General features: G+C 37.4%; 6 protein-coding genes across 11 annotated transcripts; 2 read left to right on the plus strand and 4 right to left on the minus strand.

The window, feature by feature from the left end:
- LOC104730074 (B3 domain-containing transcription repressor VAL2) lies at window positions 1,049-6,819 on the minus strand. 4 transcript variants are annotated; one of them, XM_010449151.2, is made up of 16 exons: window positions 6,447-6,819; window positions 6,028-6,084; window positions 5,422-5,616; window positions 5,163-5,228; window positions 4,887-5,079; window positions 4,660-4,741; window positions 4,474-4,575; window positions 3,842-4,374; window positions 3,653-3,749; window positions 3,389-3,563; window positions 3,111-3,187; window positions 2,657-2,974; window positions 2,519-2,568; window positions 2,287-2,400; window positions 2,097-2,164; window positions 1,049-2,018 (listed from the first exon to the last, which is right to left on the minus strand). In XM_010449151.2, exons 5-16 carry the CDS (start codon window positions 5,003-5,005, stop codon window positions 1,426-1,428), a joined length of 2,328 nt encoding a protein of 775 aa, XP_010447453.1. In that variant the 5' UTR covers window positions 5,006-5,079; window positions 5,163-5,228; window positions 5,422-5,616; window positions 6,028-6,084; window positions 6,447-6,819; the 3' UTR covers window positions 1,049-1,425. The 4 variants fall into 4 exon arrangements, with proteins under 4 accessions (XP_010447453.1, XP_010447451.1, XP_010447454.1 ...); XM_010449149.2 differs by having other exon boundaries at window positions 3,842-4,377; window positions 6,447-6,817; XM_010449152.2 differs by having other exon boundaries at window positions 1,426-2,018; window positions 3,854-4,377; window positions 6,447-6,817.
- LOC104730076 (probable receptor-like protein kinase At1g80640) lies at window positions 9,228-12,493 on the plus strand. The gene is made up of 10 exons (XM_010449153.1): window positions 9,228-9,671; window positions 9,988-10,149; window positions 10,237-10,448; window positions 10,524-10,656; window positions 10,819-10,882; window positions 10,965-11,061; window positions 11,290-11,392; window positions 11,774-11,892; window positions 11,974-12,063; window positions 12,170-12,493. Exons 1-10 carry the CDS (start codon window positions 9,521-9,523, stop codon window positions 12,305-12,307), a joined length of 1,269 nt encoding a protein of 422 aa, XP_010447455.1. The 5' UTR covers window positions 9,228-9,520; the 3' UTR covers window positions 12,308-12,493.
- LOC104730077 (aspartate aminotransferase, chloroplastic) lies at window positions 12,588-15,649 on the plus strand. The gene is made up of 12 exons (XM_010449157.2): window positions 12,588-12,713; window positions 12,861-12,928; window positions 13,036-13,086; window positions 13,219-13,413; window positions 13,568-13,606; window positions 13,696-13,785; window positions 13,874-13,982; window positions 14,063-14,172; window positions 14,364-14,507; window positions 14,611-14,777; window positions 14,893-15,157; window positions 15,250-15,649. The coding sequence occupies exons 2-12, from the start codon at window positions 12,869-12,871 to the stop codon at window positions 15,379-15,381; spliced, it is 1,362 nt and encodes a 453-aa protein (XP_010447459.1). The 5' UTR covers window positions 12,588-12,713; window positions 12,861-12,868; the 3' UTR covers window positions 15,382-15,649.
- Window positions 15,896-16,660, minus strand: LOC104730078 (60S ribosomal protein L39-1). The gene is made up of 3 exons (XM_010449158.2): window positions 16,569-16,660; window positions 16,317-16,420; window positions 15,896-16,150 (listed from the first exon to the last, which is right to left on the minus strand). The coding sequence occupies exons 1-3, from the start codon at window positions 16,569-16,571 to the stop codon at window positions 16,102-16,104; spliced, it is 156 nt and encodes a 51-aa protein (XP_010447460.1). The 5' UTR covers window positions 16,572-16,660; the 3' UTR covers window positions 15,896-16,101.
- LOC104730079 (UPF0481 protein At3g47200-like) lies at window positions 17,130-18,854 on the minus strand. Of its 2 annotated transcripts, XM_010449161.2 has the most exons (2): window positions 18,232-18,324; window positions 17,130-18,133 (listed from the first exon to the last, which is right to left on the minus strand). In XM_010449161.2, exons 1-2 carry the CDS (start codon window positions 18,314-18,316, stop codon window positions 17,202-17,204), a joined length of 1,017 nt encoding a protein of 338 aa, XP_010447463.1. In that variant the 5' UTR covers window positions 18,317-18,324; the 3' UTR covers window positions 17,130-17,201. The 2 variants fall into 2 exon arrangements, with proteins under 2 accessions (XP_010447463.1, XP_010447461.1); XM_010449159.2 differs by having other exon boundaries at window positions 17,130-18,854.
- On the minus strand, window positions 19,286-20,887 carry LOC104730080 (UPF0481 protein At3g47200-like). Of its 2 annotated transcripts, XM_010449163.2 has the most exons (2): window positions 19,632-20,887; window positions 19,463-19,554 (listed from the first exon to the last, which is right to left on the minus strand). In XM_010449163.2, the coding sequence occupies exons 1-2, from the start codon at window positions 20,673-20,675 to the stop codon at window positions 19,537-19,539; spliced, it is 1,062 nt and encodes a 353-aa protein (XP_010447465.1). In that variant the 5' UTR covers window positions 20,676-20,887; the 3' UTR covers window positions 19,463-19,536. The 2 variants fall into 2 exon arrangements, with proteins under 2 accessions (XP_010447464.1, XP_010447465.1); XM_010449162.2 differs by having other exon boundaries at window positions 19,286-20,886.

The following is a 20,902-nucleotide window of genomic DNA, read 5'->3' on the forward strand; positions in this document are numbered from 1 at the left end:
GGGCAAATATCTTCTAAATTAATAATAAATGAAAGTCATAGTAATATCGGAAATAACGCAGAATCCACGTGTTCGTTCGTTTAATGACAATTTAATCAATCGAATCATGACACGTGTAATTTGACGATAGGAATGGCGTGGTGCTGTGTTGTGTTTTTTTTTATTTTGGATTCAGTCAGTCGAGCCGACTCAATTTGAATCAACTTTGGCCGGCCATTTACATTTTCTTTATACTATGTATAAGTCTGTATGATTGCTCTTTTTATTCTTTTTTTAATCAATTGCTTCTTTTAGGGGTCTATTCTTTATTCTTTTTTAAGATTGGTCAGTTTGGTTAGGTTTGGACCGGACCGACATTAAATCGTCGTAATTCAGACCCAAACAAGCTAGTTGACCTCGTATACTTCAAAACTCTTTATTACGTATTAGATGAACAAATGAACCGTATACGGTTGGCTTCGATTTTTGTTTTTCTAACAATGCAGCCAACGGTCTACGGTTGAATATATACGGTGATAGATAAGTGATAACGCTTACTCCCTTCGTTCTATGTTTTAGGAGTTAGTTGAGTGATAGATAAGTGATAACGCTTACTCCCTCCGTTCTAATTTAGCTATCGTTCTAGAGATTTTCAATGCAGATGTTTGATGAATATTCCAATCTTATCCCTGCTGTTTTAAAGTTTCAACCAATGAAAAAATTATAAAATATATTAATAAAGGGTAAAACATAAAATTTAATAGTTTCTTTAATTTGTATGCAAAAACCTAACGACAGTTAAACTAGAACGGAGGGAGTATTATTTACAACACTTTGACCTGTTCAACACTTTTTTAACTTTTAGCTAATGCCCGACGAACTTGCTCTGATGCAACTGGATACCCTTACATCTCCTTGGTCATAACTCATAAGCCCATAATAACCGACGCAAAATAATAGGATCTCGACTGATCCTTGTATAACTTTATGTAAACCATGAACTGCATATACAACAACTTTGATCCGGGGAGTAACCACCTAACGTATGTAGAAGCTTAAAGTCACAAGGTTCAATGTGAAGCTCCGTTCTCCTCCATACTTGGATCCATTGTCATTCCGATAGCAATATTTGTTTTCTTTCTTCAAACTTCTTTATACATACATGTGTTCGATGCCAGGATATGATTATTATGTTAGTTGTCCTATGTATTTCCAAAATCTCATCAAGATTCCCTTCTTCTTTTTTTGTCACTCTCAAGCCTCACCACACCAACCCAAACACACGCAAAAACAAAATAAACAATAACTTCCTCACTTCTTCGGGTTGACAATTGGCGGAATGGTCGTAACCACTCTACCAATTTGGGACGAAACCGAAGAAGTTTTGTATAAAATAATAAACACACCTATGAAGAATAAATACTCATGGAGGATTCCAAAAGGGCTTTAGCTTACAGGCTCATGAGCTCCGTTTGTGTCTTTGTCCTGTTCTTGTGCCGCTGAGCACGACCCGTGCTCTGTGCTTACCATATCACTGCTTTGCTGTTCTCCTGCTGTATTGGAAACAGCCTTTTGTTTCAGATATGCCTCCAGAGGAAAAGCTGCAGCTTGGAGAAGGCTCATCATGCTTACTCGGGAAGCCCCCGGGTCTGAGTTTAAGTCAATATTTTCCCCTGCGGCTGCCTCAACCGCTGGAATGCTCTCCACTTCTGTCTCATCTCTGCTCTCGGACTGTGCCTGCTGGCTTGCCTGTCCTGCCTCTCCCCTGCTCCGCTTCCGCATCATGAGCGTCCTAAATCGCCTCTTCACTGCCTCGCACACAGTGCAAGTGCATGTCGGCTTGTGTTTGCCTTTTCCGCTCGGTGGTTGGCTGCAGACGATGCATGAACACCCTGCCCGGTGTCTCGGGTGCTTGGTCGTGGCTGCAACTGCGATTTCCCCTTGTTCACCGGTCGTGGTGATGCCTGCATTTGCTAAAGTTTCCACACCAGATGCCTCCTGCGCCTGGTTTGATGATGCCAGTCTCCTCCTTTTGAACTCTGTGGAAATTGAAACTTTTAGTTTCTATGCAAAGAAGTTTCTAATTAAAACAGACCAATAATAGCTGCGGATCATACCTTTGCTCTGCCGGACAAGTGTATCCTGTTCTCTTGGAGAGAGTTCATCAGGTGCAGAACATGAAGACCTGATGATACAAACAGCAACTCATATTATTCAGGTGGCCAGTCTCAGTGAGTCGAAATAGATTTTATCAGTTATGTCTAAAAAAAAATGTGCAATGGTCTGTAGTAGCTAGTCTAGGTTTACCTTGCAGGATCCAAGAGATTATCGGAGCACAACCATTTTGGTGGAAGAAGAGTATCCACAGGCAGCCGTCGCCATTTCCCACAAGCATCACACTGCACCCATTGCTCTTGTTCCCTGAGAATTCCAGGATCACATATCAGAACCAAATAATCAGATGTTCAGTAGTTTTTTAATCATTCGAAGTGTGCTTAATTCTTCTCATCCTATCATTGCATAGTACATTAGGTCTCACCCTGTTTGACGTGACACAAAAACGGTCTTCTTCCCAAAAACTGGTGGTTCCTGTGTAGCAGTAAGCACACGATTTCAGGAAAATATAGTAAAAAGATCCAGCTGTTTTTGACAACTAAGCAGGTAAACAGCAACTCACGTCATATTCTTCAAAATCTTGATCTTCCAGCGTAACGATGCTGGGTTTGGCGGATTGGGGCGGCCGCAGCAGTTCCTGTGCCTCATCCCAAGTTACTTTCAGTTCCAGAACATCTACACTATCAATGAGCAGACGCTTGCTCTTAGTCCCAATGTTCCGAACCCGTTTCCTAGCAGAAGTTAGGGACGACTGAAGAAATAAGTTATCCTTTCCCATGTCTTCAGTCTTCTCTAGTTTAGACCAGTTGATGTCACCACATCCCGGATTCAAGTTGTTGGAAAACATGTTTAGATTGGGTTCATTACTTCCCTTGAACATCTGAAGAACCAAAGAAAAATATATCACTGAAAGCATAATTATGAGAGTACCAGGAAGGATTCTTTTTCAGTACTTCACTTTACAGTGACAGTTTCTTATGCCTAAGGGGACAACTCTCTGCTTCTTATGCATTTACCTGTGTTGCTGTAGAGTTTGTCGCTTTACGGTATCCCATTACGAGTTTTCCTTCAGGATCTGTACGGCTGAACGTTACTGCAGAGAACATGGGAAAATCCAAGACATCAGACCTAATAAAAAATTGTACCGTTCATCTCTTTGTAGAATGTATTTCACTATCCTCATTGAACACGACACATGATCTAAGCACTATGTTCCTAATGTTTGATTGAATCGTACCAGGGTAATCAACATGCTATGAGTGTAGTTAACGAAACTAAAGGGTTTGAAAAGTACCAGTGTCACCAGCTTGCAACTGCATGGACTGTATGCAAGGAGTCACACCCTCCAAAACGTACATCCTGCTGTTATTATTAGGCCAAAATCTGAACTGGAACACCCATTCTTTCCCTTTTATGTCTTGTATCTTTAAAGGGAGACCCTCGGGTTGAGAGATCGGGGGGAAATATGCCTACATACAAGCATAGAAGGTTATAGCTGATACCAGCAATTTAGATAGCTATAGGTTGGGAATATCATATATACAGCGAAACAAGTTACCTCTGCACATGCTTTCGGAAGAACCAGTCGACCTATACGACCCGCGTCGCTAGCACTCAGAACTTTTTCAAAGAGCGGTATAATTTTGGAATTTGAGCTTGGAAAATAAACAGTTAAGGACACCTTAGAACATAAACAATAGTGCATCATGGTCGAATAAAAAACAGAAACACGATAATATGAACATACAGATGAGGATACTGTCCAGATAATTGCTGCAGCTCTTGGTCAGTAATCCTAGGCCAATAACGAGGAAGCAATTGGGTCTTCCCGCGACCTTCTGGAGGAGGCCGAGCGACATGAATCTGTGACACCAGGCTCCCGTTAGGCTCCATACCAGCAGCAGTGGGAGCTGAATTTGCAGGTTTTGGAAGCAGTTGCCTGGACCGAGGGGCCAGTTGGAAAATCGAAGTAGCCTTACTTCTGTCATCAACAACAGCATCATGAAATGGACTTGACATAAGCGTAGGTCCAAGTGATATGCTCAAGTTTGGCTGTGCGGATAATTCCTGCAACTCTTTCCTTTCAGTTTTGTGTCTGAGAGCATCTAGTCTGGAAGGAAGCAGAGATTCTTCTTGTTTCATTTGAAGAGAAGATTGAGTGGAGCCGATTCTTTGAAAGTGGAGCAAGTGCTTAAGATTTGTCCTCTCAAGAACACTGCCTACATGCTCTGGTGAAGCAAACGAAGACAAGTCCCTACCGTTGGATTCTTGACTGACATTCATCTGAAAGAGAGATAACATGAGTATAGTGACAGAGAATCCAAGACCAAGGAAGTATCCCTTGCAAGAAATTGATTCAAAGAGGGAAAATAATCTTACAGAAAATAGTGCAGACTTCTTAGCACAACTTATACAGGTAACGCTGCCATTATCTAGAAGCTCCATCATAAACCTGGAAGCAATGCATCCACAGTGAAGGCGCTGCGAAAACACAAATACGTATTAAGAATAATAACTGTGATATGTTGAGCGCAAACACGAGTAAGCCATGGATTTTGTTTTCACCTTGTCACATGAAGTACACTCTCTCCAACCAGATTCCTCGGCGTGAAACACTTGACAGAAAATGGATTGCTCGTATGCGGACCTATCAAAAACAAAGCATTCACAAAAATTACTACAAAGTAAGTAATCAATGAAATATCCTCTCAAACCTCCACTCCTGTTCTAATTCTCAACAAACCCACAGCACTAATAGTATTCAAATTAGACACAAGAGTGAATGCCCTTACCCACACTTATCGCATAGAGAGGCCAACTCGCCAGATCGCATAGGCCAGCCTTTCTTCCACTCTCCCGACGTCGACACTGCTCCGCACAGTGCATTCATGCAAACCTTTGTTGACTCCATAATTGACCAAGTGAGCGGCTCGATTCAATTGTCAATCGAATCACGATGATACTTTAAGCCACAACAAACTTCCTCTTCAATAAAAGCACAAGTATTAAAAATCTGTAATGCTTAAGGGTTATATATGGTATCAGAAACTTCCTCTTCAAATGCTTACCAGATGAGGCAGAAGAAGATGTCAAATATATTATTGAGAAACTCAATACGCTCCTTCTGAGACAGACTGTATACGGATAAAAAAATATAACATTACGAGATTTCGATGAAGATATCAACGGTTATAAAATAATCAGAATCCGTAAACGAAACTACAACCACATAAATGTTAAGAGGATACTGGAATCTAAAAGGTAAAATTGAATGCTAATGATAAAAACCAAATCAAGGTTCATTAGAGATAAAGAAAATCAAAGCACCTTTCGAAGAAACTTGTCCAAAAAAGAGAAATAACGACTCACTTCCATCTCCTCAGTTTTCAACAAAACAAATTCTAGTCTTTGTCCAACGAAACTTCTCAGTGGTGCCAGTAAAGATGGAGATGCTGATGAGGAGAAAACTTACGATTGGAGCTAAAATAAGCCTCTTAAACAGTTGCGTCACTGAGATAACACCTTCATACAATATATAATCAAAAAAATTGACTGATGAATCCATGAAAGTTCCAGAAGTGTATAATAGTGATAATTAGAAGAATGTCCCGACTTTAAAAAAGAATGAAATGATTCTGTAGACAAAACTAAGACAAACCTTACAGAACCTTCTCAAACTATTCAATTGAAAGCAAACAATCCACCAACTATCTGAGCTTTAATAGGCTAACAACAATTCCACTACTTAGGCTCAATATCAAGAAAGATGTCAAGTCTTATTAAACCGCTAAAGAATCTACAAACTTGCAAGTCATCAAGATCCAGAATCTGAGGATACGCATAACTTTGATTGATACTGAATAGAAGAATATAGACTTGAAGAACAAATGTAATAAGCAGTTACATTAAGTAAGAAGTAACCAAATAAAATACCTTAACAAAGAGGATAGAAATGTATGCAGGTCTGTTGCTAGAGGAGAATATAAGTTGCTGCAATTGGAAAGAGGACTATTTATAAAGTGAGAAGATAACAGAACTAATAGTAAACATTGATGATACACATTCTTAATCGAAGTAGTGTCATTCTTCTTCAAATCTTCAAAAACCCAATTCAATTCAACATGAAGAAGAAGAAGAGACCAAGTTCGTTTAGAATTTCCAAATAAAACTTAAAACTTTGTAAAACCCAACTGATATAACGATGTAAAGGTTCAATCTTTAGAATCCTAAATCCGAAATCTACAGTATTTTTGCACAAAACCATGCATTCTAGAAAAACAAAATCACCAAGTTGCTAAACACTCTAATCAAGCAAGTAAATTTATAATCACCGGAGAGAGTTTAAGCCTTACCTTGGTCTTGGTCTTGGTGTGTATGTGTGTGTAGAGACAGAGCCCGATTGATTCGATCGAAACAGGAAGGTACAGTTTTTGACGGAGAAGTGAAGTTAAAACCAAGTCAAAAAGTCGTCTTTACGTTCGACCAAGTGAAGAAGATTTGAGCCAATTCAAAAAAATCGAGCGATCCTCAGATTGCAATATAAGGACTTGTAGAGAGGTTTACAAATAACGAAGAAAGAAGCTGTTGAATTGGTTTCTAAATAAAGAGGAAGAAGAAGAAGAAGAAACCACAATGACTTGGAGAGGAACCTCCATTAACAACAACAACAAAGAGGGCTTTGTTAACAAGATTTACTAATACATCAACAAATCTGAACCGTTCGATTGAGATTTGATGAAGTTTTTTTTTTATATATAAGAAACTGATGATGTCAGCCTGACCTAAAAAAAACACAGTTTGCTTTGTTTATGGGATATGAGAATAATGTAAAGTTTACTCAAAGTGTGAGATAAATAAAATATTAATTAAAGTGTACGCAAAAAGGTCATCTCTGTTTCGACCTCACACACGACACACCCAAAGTTTTGCTTCTAGATTTATATACGTCTATCACTAGCTCTCTCATCCAACAATTGTTATTTGATTTTCATAAAACACAATTTGGTTTTTCTAGAGGGTTGAGAGTGAGGAACCCACGACGACCTTACCAACATGAACACCTCATCAGCTGTGTTTAAGGTCCCACTCTCCACTTATATAATCTCTTATCTCATCTTTTTTAGTATTATTAACATGTAACACTCATGCCTTTGAAAGTTAAAACTTACCCTTCATATATATTCCAACCTTAGTTTATACTCTATTGGCTATTATTGCATAGAGCAGTCTCCGTGATGGATACATAAAGATGATGTGGCTCACGGCTTCAGGACGCTCTCTCTGCATATGCTCGTTCTTTTCAGCTGTTGAACTTCTATTAGCCACCGATAAAACATAGGCTCTAAAAATGTCGCCCAGAGAATAGGATAATGAACGGAAAGTTTGGTTGATGGGCCATTTTGAAGCACATTCATCTTCTTGAAAAATATCACTTATTAGCATATAGTACAAAATTTGTTGTAAATGAAAAATAGTTGGAAAAGATCATGGACCGTTAAAAGTCTTATCCGATAGGGCAAAGGTCTTTCAATCAGTTGATGGGTTGAGTTTAAATGAAACTAGGCATAGATTGGTCCTTTCTCTTTGATAATACTCGATTCCTCCCTTCTACGTACTGACACTTTCTATCTCAAGTATGTACACAGTACATACATTCATTGTAGCAATCACAATACGTACATGTTAATGTTTATATTGTGGATAAACATTTGTTAATTATAAAATTCAGAGAGAGAAAGACTTTGTATATCCGCCTTTTGCTATATATGAGTAATGTGAGAACCAACCAATAATTCGTTTATATATGGAGAAAGAAATAATTATTATTTTTCTGTTTAACGTACGGAGTTTACCTACCATATTGCTTAGACTGGAATTGCTTTGTTCATATAAAACATGTTCTGTTGCAAAATAGATAAAAAGCTTGATGGAGTTAAAAAAGAAACGATGATTAGGAAATTGGATTAATTAGCATGCGCATGGTTGGTAGGCTAAACCCTAGCTAATCTAATCGCTATATTACATTCTCACCTACTTTGCAAAGTCATTCAATTTGCATCCACGAATTCATACTGACAGTTTCGTATAACTACACATGCAATCTTTTGATTTTTGCTTGGTTTATTTGAGAGGCAACAATAAAACTTTTATGCAATCATTGATTGGTAAATGTAACGCTTCAAAGTCTAAAATGCAAAATACCACATGTAATTAGATAGGTAACTGCATGAAAAAGGATGATATCAAATGTTGTTTATATGTTCTAGAACTCCAAGCATTAACAACATGAACTAACATTTTGGACTTACACATCGATCCGATTAATTGGATCCGAAAGGTTTCAACTTTTTGTACTCTTGTTATTTTATTTTTTCCATCTCTTCGTTTACATTTATTTTTACATGCTTTGCTTTATCTTCTTCCAAGCCAAATTGATTAGCCAAACAAAATGGTGTCGCAATCGAACACTTCTCAAATGAAACATTCAAACATTTACACTCCCATATGTTGCATCATGTTATATGCCATATTAGTATAATTAACATCGTTGCCTTTCGGATTTCGCCCATGTGAAAAACTCGTCCTTGTATCTAGGAACCATCAATGTGTATTTTTTATTAGTATAAAATAGTAGTTGACAAAATAAAAGATCTCTATCCTATGCAAGTGCAACTGGAGTTTATGACGAATCACTGACTACCAAAATCTTGTTTACATATATATTAAGATTTACCAAAATCTTGATTAGTTCTTTCATCCAAGTGAAGAAACATTAAAATTAAAAGAGAGGAATTCATTTCACTTTAATCATGAGTACTCATTCTACATTTGCGAAAGGATCTTTCATTCACAACCGTCGTTTTTGTGTTTAGTTTGCTAGTATTACTTTAATGATGATATAATTGACGACCCAAAAGAAAAAAAAAACTGGAAAGTCTTCTTTATGACTGTCGGTTTGACATAAACTGGTCAACTTTGTTGTCAGTAAACTCTTGGAGGTACAAAGAGGATCTTAAATCTGACCACTCCAAAATTTGAGTGGCCCAATGTAAATGATGAGTTTACAAATTATTTCGTAATTAATTGTTCTAATCTACTACTTACATTGATCAATATGAATTGTTTTTGGTTAGTAAGAATTTAATATCTTTTGTGTTCACTATCATGTTCAAAACCTCTCACATGTTGATTTGAATCATTTGATGATAAAGAAGTTCAAAGAGAATGATTTCGACTTTTTTTAAAAACACTTTCTGCTTCCCTCCTTTATGCAGACAAGAAAAAAGGAAACAAAGTTTATGAAAAAGAGAGATACAAATCTTGCAAGAGCATCCTCACATTCTTAGCAAAATCTCTCTTGCACCACTAAAAGGTTTCAAAGAGTCTCTTGGAGATTGAATCAAATAGGAAGTCTCTTGTTAAGGAAATGAGAAAGACTCTTCATCATCATCTTCTTCTTCTTCTTCTTAAGGTCTCTGTTCTTGAGTTCCTCATGAGTGTTTCTGCTTCTTCTACTACACCTTATTCACAGCCTTCTCCCTCTCCCGTTTACACTTCCATGGCTTCCTTCTCTCCAGGTACGGTACCTCTCTCTCTCTCTCTCTTTTTTTGTGTAATGATCTGTGTGTTTCGTAAACCAATGAAAATCTGATTTTTAATTATATACGTAAATGCTATTTTTGAGCTGCTTAGTGAGTGGATTGCCTATCTTTTACGTATCCTCTTTTTCAGTTATTCAATTGGATTAGCAAATTCGATATTACTACTTATCTAGATCCGTTTGGGATAAATCAAGAACCCGGTTTGGTTCATACAAGAATCCAAATACAGATGAGAATATGAGAGCTGAAGGGAAAATCTCAACATCTTTTCTTGTTTGCTTTCTGATTTCAGGGATCCAAATGGGTAGAGGCCAAGAACACAAGTTAGATGCACACAAGAAACTTTTAATCTCTCTCATAGTCACCTCGTCTTCTCTAGGACTAATACTTCTATGTTGCTTATGCCTTTGGGTTTGTCGGTCTAAGAAATCTCCCAAAACCACCAAGAACTCAGGTAAAATTTGGTTTTTCAAGAATGAGAAAAAATCTGTGTTTTCTCTGTTTTGATATATCTTACTAAAATGGTTTTTTTATGTGAAAGAGGGTGAGAGTGGGATTTCATTATCCAAGAAGGGTTTTGTGCAGTCCTTCGATTACAAGACATTAGAAAAAGCGACAGGCGGTTTCAAAGACGGTAATCTTGTAGGAAGAGGCGGATTCGGATTTGTTTACAAGGCATCTTTAGGCAACAACACTCTAGCAGCAGTCAAAAAGATCGAGAACGTTAGTCAAGAAGCAAAACGAGAGTTTCAGGTCTAGTCAGTTCTATCTTTTTTCTGGAATCTTGATTCGTTTTAAGAATCTGATCCTCTCATCTTGATCTCTCAGAACGAAGTTGATTTTTTAAGCAAGTTTCATCACCCGAACATCATCTCATTGTTGGGATATGGAAGTGAAATCAGCTCGAGTTTTGTCGTCTACGAGCTGATGCAAAACGGATCCTTGGATTCACAGTTACACGGTACAAAACCTTTTAAAATATCTTCTTCTACCTTCTCATCATCTTGTCATTTGAGTTAAATTAAATATATTGTATGACGGATATAAAACAAATCATGTGACCACATGAAATAAATAATTTTTGTTCGATAAAATTTATTGTTTGCATCATTAAATGGTTAAGGACCTTCTCGGGGATCGGCTTTAACATGGCACATGCGGATGAAGATTGCTCTTGATACAGCAAGGTACAATCAAGTGCCCACATTTAACAATCAATCTACTCTACCGGTTTAGCTAAACCGTTTTCTTTTGTTGGTATGGAAACAGAGCTGTTGAGTATCTCCACGAGCGTTGTCGTCCTCCGATTATCCACAGAGATCTTAAATCGTCAAACATTCTCCTTGATTCTTCCTTCAACGCCAAGGTAAATAACTTAAATCAATGATGATGATCATTGCTGTTCTGTATTTGTATCCTAGACTATACCAGAATCTTGGACCAAACGAAACCAGAGCTAAACAAGATTTGTAGTGTTAAATCTTGGTTATCGTTTAGTTGATTCAAGAATCTGATTAGTTTTGTCTTTGCTTCAACAAACAATCCAAAACTAGGGTTTTGTTTTTGTTTTCATCTCTAACGATACAACATTCAGATTTCGGATTTTGGTCTTGCGGTAATGGTTGGGACGCACGGCAAGAACAACATTAAACTATCAGGGACACTTGGTTATGTTGCTCCAGAATATCTCCTAGATGGTAAAATATCCACATTTCCTTCTACTTTGGTCGACTTTGACCCCTTGTCATGTCATTAGTGTTATAGCACTAGCTTGATCGTTATAATCATGTGGTTACATGTCATTAGAGTTATAGCACTAGTTTGATCGTTATAATCATATGGTTACTTGTGACCCCATAACATTAAGTTTCTTTTCATTACGTATGAAATTGAAATTGTTTTTCTAAATCAAATCATTGAACTTTGATGTATTCTTTCAACTAATCTCATAAGAATCATTATTTGATTAGACATATAGTTGTTGAGTTGCTTAACCGGGACTACCTAATTAGTAATTTACCTGTTTATTGAGCTTGTGTTCATTGAAACGTGTTTATATATTTTGTATGTTGGATCAGGAAAATTAACGGATAAAAGTGATGTTTACGCATTTGGGGTGGTTCTACTTGAACTCTTGCTAGGAAGACGGCCGGTTGAGAAATTGAGTTCGGTTCAGTGCCAATCTCTTGTCACTTGGGTAAGTCCGGTTTGAGTTGAAGTTATTGCCAATTAGTAGGTTAATAGATTGCAATGTTGTATAATTCAAAAAACTTTGCAGGCAATGCCTCAACTTACGGATAGATCAAAACTTCCCAAAATAGTGGATCCGGTTATCAAAGATACAATGGATCATAAGCACTTATACCAGGTTTGAGTCATCTTTTTTTTTCTATTGGGTTAGGCTTAATATCAGATTGATTGCACATTCCTTAATTTTGTTGAACCGTAAATCAAACCGGAAATGATTTGTTTAGGTAGCAGCCGTGGCAGTACTTTGCGTACAGCCAGAACCGAGTTACCGACCGTTGATAACCGATGTTCTTCACTCACTTGTTCCACTGGTTCCGGTAGAGCTAGGAGGCACTCTCCGGTTAACACCTCCATCCTCTTAAAGAAATTAATATTTTGTTTGCTTTTTTTTCTTGTGGGATTTTAGAGGTCAATTGGGTAGAAATGTGAGCACAGAAACTTCAAATTATTGTATTTGTAAATTTCTTATATAAATAAATTGTGTTGTCAATTTTTTTACACAAAGTAAATAAATATTTGATAGTATTTAACAAATACTATCTCTTTTAGTTGTTGCATCAACCCACTAATCACCTACTTAGCTAATCACACTAATCAGTATCCAGTGTCTACCAATAGATTTTAAAACATGATCTAAATGACTATTTAACCCTATCAAGACAAGCCTAGAAGAACAACTTCGTACATATCGTCGTGTCCTTCTCTCGGTGATCCTTCAATCTCTCGATCTGATCGTTTCGAAACCGCGCGATTCTTTACCATATCCAGGTATGACAAATCAGCTTCGGTAAAACCCTGTGATTCTTAACTTCGTTTGATCATCTTTTGTGGATCATATCGTCACATCACTGTCTTATATTGGAATTGCTTATCCATCCTCGTACTACTAGTTCACTGATTTTGAGATCTGTGCAGCTTTATCCATGGCTTCTTCAATGTTGTCTCTCGGTTCGACTTATCTATTACCGCGCGAGATCAGCAAGGTACTTCGTTCTCTCTGTTCTTGCTCTATTCGAGTGAGCAATGATTCCGCATCAGTTTCATTGACGAATGACGATCCTGTTGTTTTTTTTCGATTGAACTTGAACAGGATAAGCTAAAGCTTGGAACTTCAGGTTCGAACCCGTTCCTGAAAGCAAAGGTACTGTCTTTACAATCTTAGTGACGTTTTAGAGCTGAAAACTCATGTGGAGCTAAAGAATCTATATGGTATTGTTGTTTATTAGTATAGTAAGTGTAGTTTGTATCTGAGAAATTGGAGTTTTGGTTTCAGTCTATTAGCCGGGTGACTATGACGGTTGCAGTCAAGCCTTCTCGTTTTGAGGGTATAACTATGGCTCCTCCAGATCCTATTCTTGGAGTTAGCGAAGCATTCAAAGCTGACACTAACGAGATGAAACTCAATCTTGGTGTTGGTGCTTATCGAACTGAGGAACTCCAGCCTTATGTGCTTAATGTTGTTAAAAAGGTTGCTACTTGTCCGCTTTAGTTTGCTCATATTCGTTTCCTCATTTATAGATAGTTTTTTTTATCCCGTATAGCTCCTTTTATGTGTGTTCTTTCTTATTTTTGTCAGATTACAAATTTAAGTGATAGTTAATCTCAGTACTCTTCGTTTACAGGCAGAGAATTTGATGTTGGAGAGAGGAGATAATAAAGAGGTAACTTAGTTTAATTGAGAAATTGTGTACAAGCAATTACATTTATCAGAATTTCACTTAATCTTACCTCACTTGGATGGAAACTGCAGTATCTTCCAATTGAGGGGTTGGCAGCATTCAACAAGGCTACTGCCGAGTTGCTATTCGGAGCTGGTCATCCTGTTATTAAGGAGCAAAGAGTATGTGTGGATCTTGTGTTCATCATGTTACGGAAATGTTTTCTCATGATGTTCCTGTTTCTGAGCTAATTCATTTGCCTTGGCTCAGGTGGCAACAATTCAGGGTCTTTCGGGTACAGGTTCACTGCGGTTAGCAGCGGCTCTTATAGAGCGTTATTTTCCTGGAGCAAAAGTTGTGATATCATCACCAACATGGGGTAAGTTTCCTTGACAACAAACATTTTTGGGTATTTTGCATATTTAACCGCCTTTATCAACTAACAAACTACTACTTCAGGTAATCACAAGAATATCTTCAATGATGCCAAAGTTCCATGGTCTGAATACCGATACTATGATCCAAAAACAATTGGTTTGGATTTTGAGGGAATGATAGCAGATATTAAGGTGGGACAACCTACGCTTTTCTTCTATTCAACATTGCCTTATATATGCATCAACAAACTGTATTTCATATTTTCATTTGTGTATTGACTAATCTAAAATGAGTACTTGTTAGCGATTCTACAGTCAATGTGTGATAATAACGAGAAACTCTGATGGTTTTTACTTGACTTTCTGTTATGTAAATCGTACAGGAAGCTCCAGAAGGATCTTTCATCTTGCTTCACGGATGTGCTCACAACCCAACTGGAATTGACCCAACACCAGAACAGTGGGTGAAAATTGCTGATGTCATTCAGGAAAAGAACCATATCCCATTCTTTGATGTTGCATACCAGGTATTCCATTACATTCTTACAGTTCTCTAGTATCGTGTTTTCCAACGACAGTTAAGCGGATCAAGGTCAACTTATTTGATGTTTACATGCACCCATTTTTCAGGGATTTGCTAGTGGAAGCCTTGATGAAGATGCAGCATCTGTGAGATTATTTGCTGAGAGGGGAATGGAGTTTTTTGTTGCTCAGTCATATAGTAAAAATTTAGGTCTTTATGCAGAAAGAATTGGGGCAATCAATGTTGTGTGCTCATCAGCCGATGCTGCTACAAGGTAACACTCTGTCAAATTTCTTATCTTGAGCTTATTGCCAGCAATCTTGGGAGTCTCAGTTTTACCTTTTACCGTCAATAGACCTTAACCAGTAAGTAACATTACTTTCTTTCAGGGTCAAGAGTCAATTGAAAAGGATAGCTCGGCCTATGTACTCGAACCCACCAGTTCATGGCGCGAGAATTGTGGCTAATGTTGTGGGGGATGCAACAATGTTCGGTGAATGGAAAGCAGAGATGGAAATGATGGCTGGAAGAATAAAGACGGTGAGACAAGAGTTGTACGATAGCCTCGTTTCAAAAGACAAGAGCGGGAAGGACTGGTCCTTCATCCTGAAGCAAATTGGCATGTTCTCTTTCACTGGCTTGAACAAAGCTCAGGTATGCCCATTAGTACTACTCATTCATGTATTTGGCTTTGTTTAGACGTGAGATGTTGAACTTTTTTGTATTGTCGTTTGGGTAACGAGCAGAGCGATAACATGACGAACAAGTGGCATGTGTACATGACCAAAGACGGAAGAATATCATTGGCAGGATTGTCCCTGGCGAAATGCGAGTACCTTGCTGATGCCATCATTGACTCGTACCACAACGTAAGTTGAGGGGGAGATATAGTAAAATGACAGCAAGAACCTAAGTTTTATATACCTTTGAGCTTCTTTTGTGATCTTTGATTGATACCAGATGGCTAAATTAATAAACTAGCTCAGACAATGATTGCAAGACATTTTGTCGAGGAAACTCTTGATTTTAATGTGTTTGACAGGCCTTGTTGTACTGGGAGACTCCAATCGAGTTATAGAAGAACTTTTTTACTTGTTACGATTGTATTTACCCAATTTCACAATTATCTCTGCGAATTTTACGACATTGTGTTTGGTGTTGCTATCTTTCTAATACCATTTACAGTTCTACATTTGTCTGCTTTGTATAATCAAGCAACCAAGAGGTCACTGTAACATTATCAAAACTACCAAATACATTCCAAAAGCTTCTACTACGACAGCAAGATATAACATGAAACATGTAAGACCACAGTTTCCAGACACAGGCCTATTATAACTAAGATGATTTTAACCCTATCCAGATTATTCTAAGTTGCGAGAAAGTGACATGTAAGCAAACCACGACATACTTAAATAGTCAAAATCAAGCAAATGCTATGAAATAACATCTCTTACAGAAAGAAAATTTGGTAACATCAATCATAAGAGAGATTAAGTCTTACAGAAAAGTGAAAATGTCATTAACTTAAATTCAAACAAACTTGAGGAAATGCTAAACCCAACAGATGAAGTAGACTCTTTCAGAAGGCTTGTCACTTAGAATCCGAGCTTGGTTCTACGCCAGTGTCTGCGCTTGGCATTGTACCTGAACAAAAAAAAAACAAACAACGAAACCATTACAACTCGAAACAATACTGGTCTCAGAACTCACTATCTCTGCTGTCCTAAATCAACCCACTAAGACAACTACATACTCATCACCAATTTGACAGATCGGTAATAAACAAAAGAAAAGAACAAAGTTGACGAACCTGATGGTGTTGTCGGTACGGAGACGAATCCAGTGAGGAATAGGCCTGTTCTGCCTCATCTTCTTCCCCAGCTTCTTCTTGATCATAAACGACTTGTGAGACGGCTGTTTCATTTCAACAAAAAACCAAAATCAGTAATCTCATTCATTTTCTAACTAACATTAAAACCCTAGATTCAATTCAAACAGATCAAACAAGCAACCAATTCAAACAAAAGATATGAATTTTCAATAGAGAGAGAGTGAAGCTTACCATCTTGAAGTCGTGAAGATTTTGCAGCTGCTCAGCGAGGCAAAACTATGCTGAAGAGGCGACCAACGTTTTTAACTTATGAAGAGGAAACCCTAATCATGATCTGACTGGGCATTTTATACGACGATATAAAATATTTTTTAAGGCTTTATGTTTCGGCCCAAGGCCCAAGGCCCATTCTGTAGACTCGGAGTAATAAAAACATTTAATATAGGATGGCAAAGCGGACATTAGATTAGTGTCTTTCNTTTTTTTTTTTTTTTTTTTTTTTGTTTTTTAGATTAGTGTCTTTCTAACTGAATTTGACAGTTTAAGAGATGAAATCAAACCGATACAACTAATGCACATCTCTCTGGCTCAAGTCAAGCACTTGCATCAGGTGACTAATCCCAGTTTCAGACATTATTTTTGTTCTCTACAGTTATTGAGTAGTTGATATGTAATTTGTCCTTTTTATTTGCCTAGCTATAACAGTTGTTTTGTGTTACGTTATCCACCGCCTAATGCTTCTCTAGGGAGTGTGCCATCTCATGGAAAATTGAAGAACCAAACAAAATTGTAAACCAGTTAAAAAATATTTATTCATATGACAAAATGTTGTTTCCATGATCCAAGTGATGTTCCAAAAGACTTTTACAGAGCCAAGATAGAGCATACAGCCTGTATGAAAGTGAGAATGATAAGAAGTATAGCAGCGAAAACAGATACAACTGACCAAGGATTTTGGAAATAGTCACGTCTCAGTATCGCCTTCCACCTGTTCCATGGTGTGTTGCAGTAAGCTTGTAGGTTCTCAGAGAGTGTCGAAAAGTAAAATCTTCTACCGAAGACGACCTCTTTGCAGATGCTATTAAACAACTTTGAAACATCTTCTGCATTCCCAAGATTGTTCACGAGTACGCCACTACGGATGAGCAATTCAGCATCTGTAGGGGATTTAATGAAGCAACCGAGCAGCGTAGTGTAGTGGAGAAAGTTCTTGTCTGAGCAATGACATTGTTCAAACACGATAATGTTTCTGTAGAGTGATTCCGTGAGATCATCAATAAAAACGGTAGGAATCTTGAGTAGTCCATCAACAAAGGTAATGTCAAGTAAACAGCTGCTTGTCTCTGCTGGCTTGAACCTAACACCAGCAGTGTGAAGCTCTGTTGCTTCAGGTGCATTGTCAACATTTAATGTGGTTTCTTCTAACCTGATCGGAACTAGTGGCAGATAACAAGACCTCAGAAGATCAACAAAATGCTCTGGCTCTGAAATAAACTTCTTGTCATCAATGTTGCTCAAGAAACAACTGAAGTGGCATTGAACCATCTCCATGATTGAAGGTGTACCTTGTTGGTAGTACAAGAGAAGGAAAAAACCTTTTACGACGAAAAAGGGTAACTGATTCTCTATCAAAAGCATGTCACGACACACGTCGGTGATCATCATTGGCTTCCCAAATATGCGATCATTCTCATCTCTAAGCAGAGGATTACGAAACCTCAAAAGAAGTTCAACCAAGAAGCTTCCATCTACAACTAACATCACCACAAACTCATCTGTGGTAAGTCTCACATCCTCTGCATAACAATTACGAGCATGTTGTTCCCATGTTCTTGCAATTCTAACAAGGTCCTCTAGACTGAAGTTTGTTCTAGGGATAAAGCTCTTTAAGTACCTATATTTATGCTCTTCCATGGCTTGAAGCTCTTCTTTACCGCGATGAAATGGGCCAAAGGACACAAGTCGAGGCGTATATGCATCAGGATTGAGCTTGCGGAGTTTATTGGGTACTTTGTAGATACTACACTGAGCTGAAAGAGAAGACAAGGATTCCAACTTTGCTTTGATGGAATTTACAAGGGCATCATCACCTTCGTTCTGATCCATCCTCAACTATGCATCAGAGAGAGACTCATATAGAAACAAACCAGATAAGTCATAGGAATAAAGAGAGAAGATGATCTCCGGAGGAAAGAAGCTTTTGCACAACCTTTTTTAGAAGTCAACGTTTCAGACATGACGCTTGCAGAGACGTTAACCAAAAAAAAAACAAAATTAGAAGACCTGTGAGGAGTCCACGCAGACTAAGTCTAATATTTTGGGCCTAACATTATCCCCAAACAACTCATAGGAGTGTATTTTGTCTTTTTGAAAAGTGGATAGGGATTAGGAGGCCCAAGAAAATCCCTATTGGTATTGCACGGTAGCAAAATAACTTGTTTAATATATGTACTAGGATATATCCCGTGCTTAAAGCACGGTCAATATTTTAAAAAACAAATTATAATATAATACTAAAAATTATTGTTATATTTCTTAAAAAATATTTTGTTTAAAATAATATTTATTTTTAATTGATAAATTTATATATCATAATTTAAAATTTTAATAAAATTTTCGAAATCTAGTTAGTAAAAATCATTTTATCATCTACTTGAATATAAAATCTTAGTTTTTGAAATTCTAATTGGTTTATATTTAAAAAAAAATTTAGTCATTTTCGTCCATAATTTTATTAGAGGAAGAAATTTTTTTAAAAAATTAATAATTATCTATATTTTTTAAAAAAACTTAGCAGTTAATTTTCTTTTTTCAAATACAAATTTGTTTTGATTTGAATAAATTTTCTTTATTTTTTTAGATTTTTTATTTTTGATCTGTCAGCATTTTTTATTTTTTATTAATTATATTTATTTATTTTATTTATTAATCTTACTTGATTTTTCTAATGGCAATTGAATGTAATTTTTTTACATATTTTAAGGTTAATTTTATATTTGTACTTCCCAATTAATATAGTAGGATGTATGTTGATACCAGCCTTCAAAACCCACAAACAACTCATAGCGGGTGACCATGTGATGTCCTAAAGACTTACAGAGCCAAGATAGAGCATACAGCCGGTATGAAAGTGAGAAAGATAAGAAGTATAGCAGCCAAAACAGAAACAACTGACCAAGGATTGTGGAAGTAGTCACGTCTAAGAATCGCCTTCCACCTGTTCCATGGTGTGTTACAGTAAGCTTGAAGATTCTCTGAAATTGTCTGAAAGTAGAATCTTCTACCAAATATAACCTCTTTGTAGATGCTATGGAACAACTTTGAAACATCTTCTGCGTTCCCGAGATTGTTCACGATGATCCCACTGCGGATGAGTAAGTTAGCATCAGTAGGGGATTTAATGAAGCAACCGAGCAACCTGATGTAGTGGAGGAAGTTCTTATCTGAGCAATGACATTGTTCAAACGCAATGATGTTTCTGTAGAGTGATTCTGTGAGATCATCGATGAAGATGGTAGGAATCTTGAGTACTCCATCAGCAAAGCTAATGTCAAGTAAACAACTGGTCTCTGCTGGCTTGAAGTTAACACCAGCACTGTGTAGCTCTGTTGCTTCAGGTGCATTTTCAACCTTCAATGTGGTTTCTTTCAATCTGGTTGGGACCAGTGGCAAGTAACAAGACCTCAGAAGATCAACAAAATGCTTTGGCTCTAAAGTAAGCATCTCATCATCAATGTTACTTAAGAAACAGCTGAAATGGCGTTGAGCAAGCTTTAGGATTGAAGGCGTTCCTTGTTGGTAGTAAACAAACAAAAGAAGAAAAAGCTCCTTTACGACGAAAAAGGGTAACTGATTCTCGATCAAAATCAAGTCACGACACACGTCGGTGATCATCATTGAATTACCAAATATGCTATCTTTCTCGCATCTAAGCTGAGGATAATAAGACCTCAGAAGAAGTTCGACCAAGAAGCTACCATCTACAACTAACATCTCAACAAACTCATCGCTATTAAGTTTCACATCTTCTGCATAACAGCTGCGAGCTTTTTGTTCCCAAGTCCTAGCAACTCTAACTAGCTCTTCTAGAGTAGAGTCTGTTCTAAGAATAAAACTCTGAAAGTACCTGTATTTATGCTCTTCCATGGCTTGAAGCTCTTCTTTACCGCGATGCAAAGGGCCAAAGGACACAAGCCGAGGCGTATATGCATCAGGATTGAGTCTGCGGAGCTTATTAGGTACCTTGTAGATACAACAATGGGTTGAAAGAGAAGACAAAGAGTCTAACTTAGCTTTGATGGAATCTACAAGAGCATCAGCACCTTCATTCTGATCCATCCTTTATATCTAATCAGAGCACTTCTAAAGAGTAAAGAGAATATTCTCAGGAGGAAAGCTCTAACTAAGCACACACCACTTACACCTTTCAAGAGTAAACATTTCACACGTATTCTCTTGGACTCTGGAAGGAAGAAACGGAGAAAGACGCTTGAAGAGATTCCAACGCTGAAAATATCAAGCACACAGGTCCAAAGAACTTGTTTTGTAGTATACTTTAGTCTTGA

Source organism: Camelina sativa, chromosome 12 (genome assembly GCF_000633955.1).
Source record: "Camelina sativa cultivar DH55 chromosome 12, Cs, whole genome shotgun sequence".
Lineage (NCBI taxonomy): Eukaryota > Viridiplantae > Streptophyta > Magnoliopsida > Brassicales > Brassicaceae > Camelina > Camelina sativa.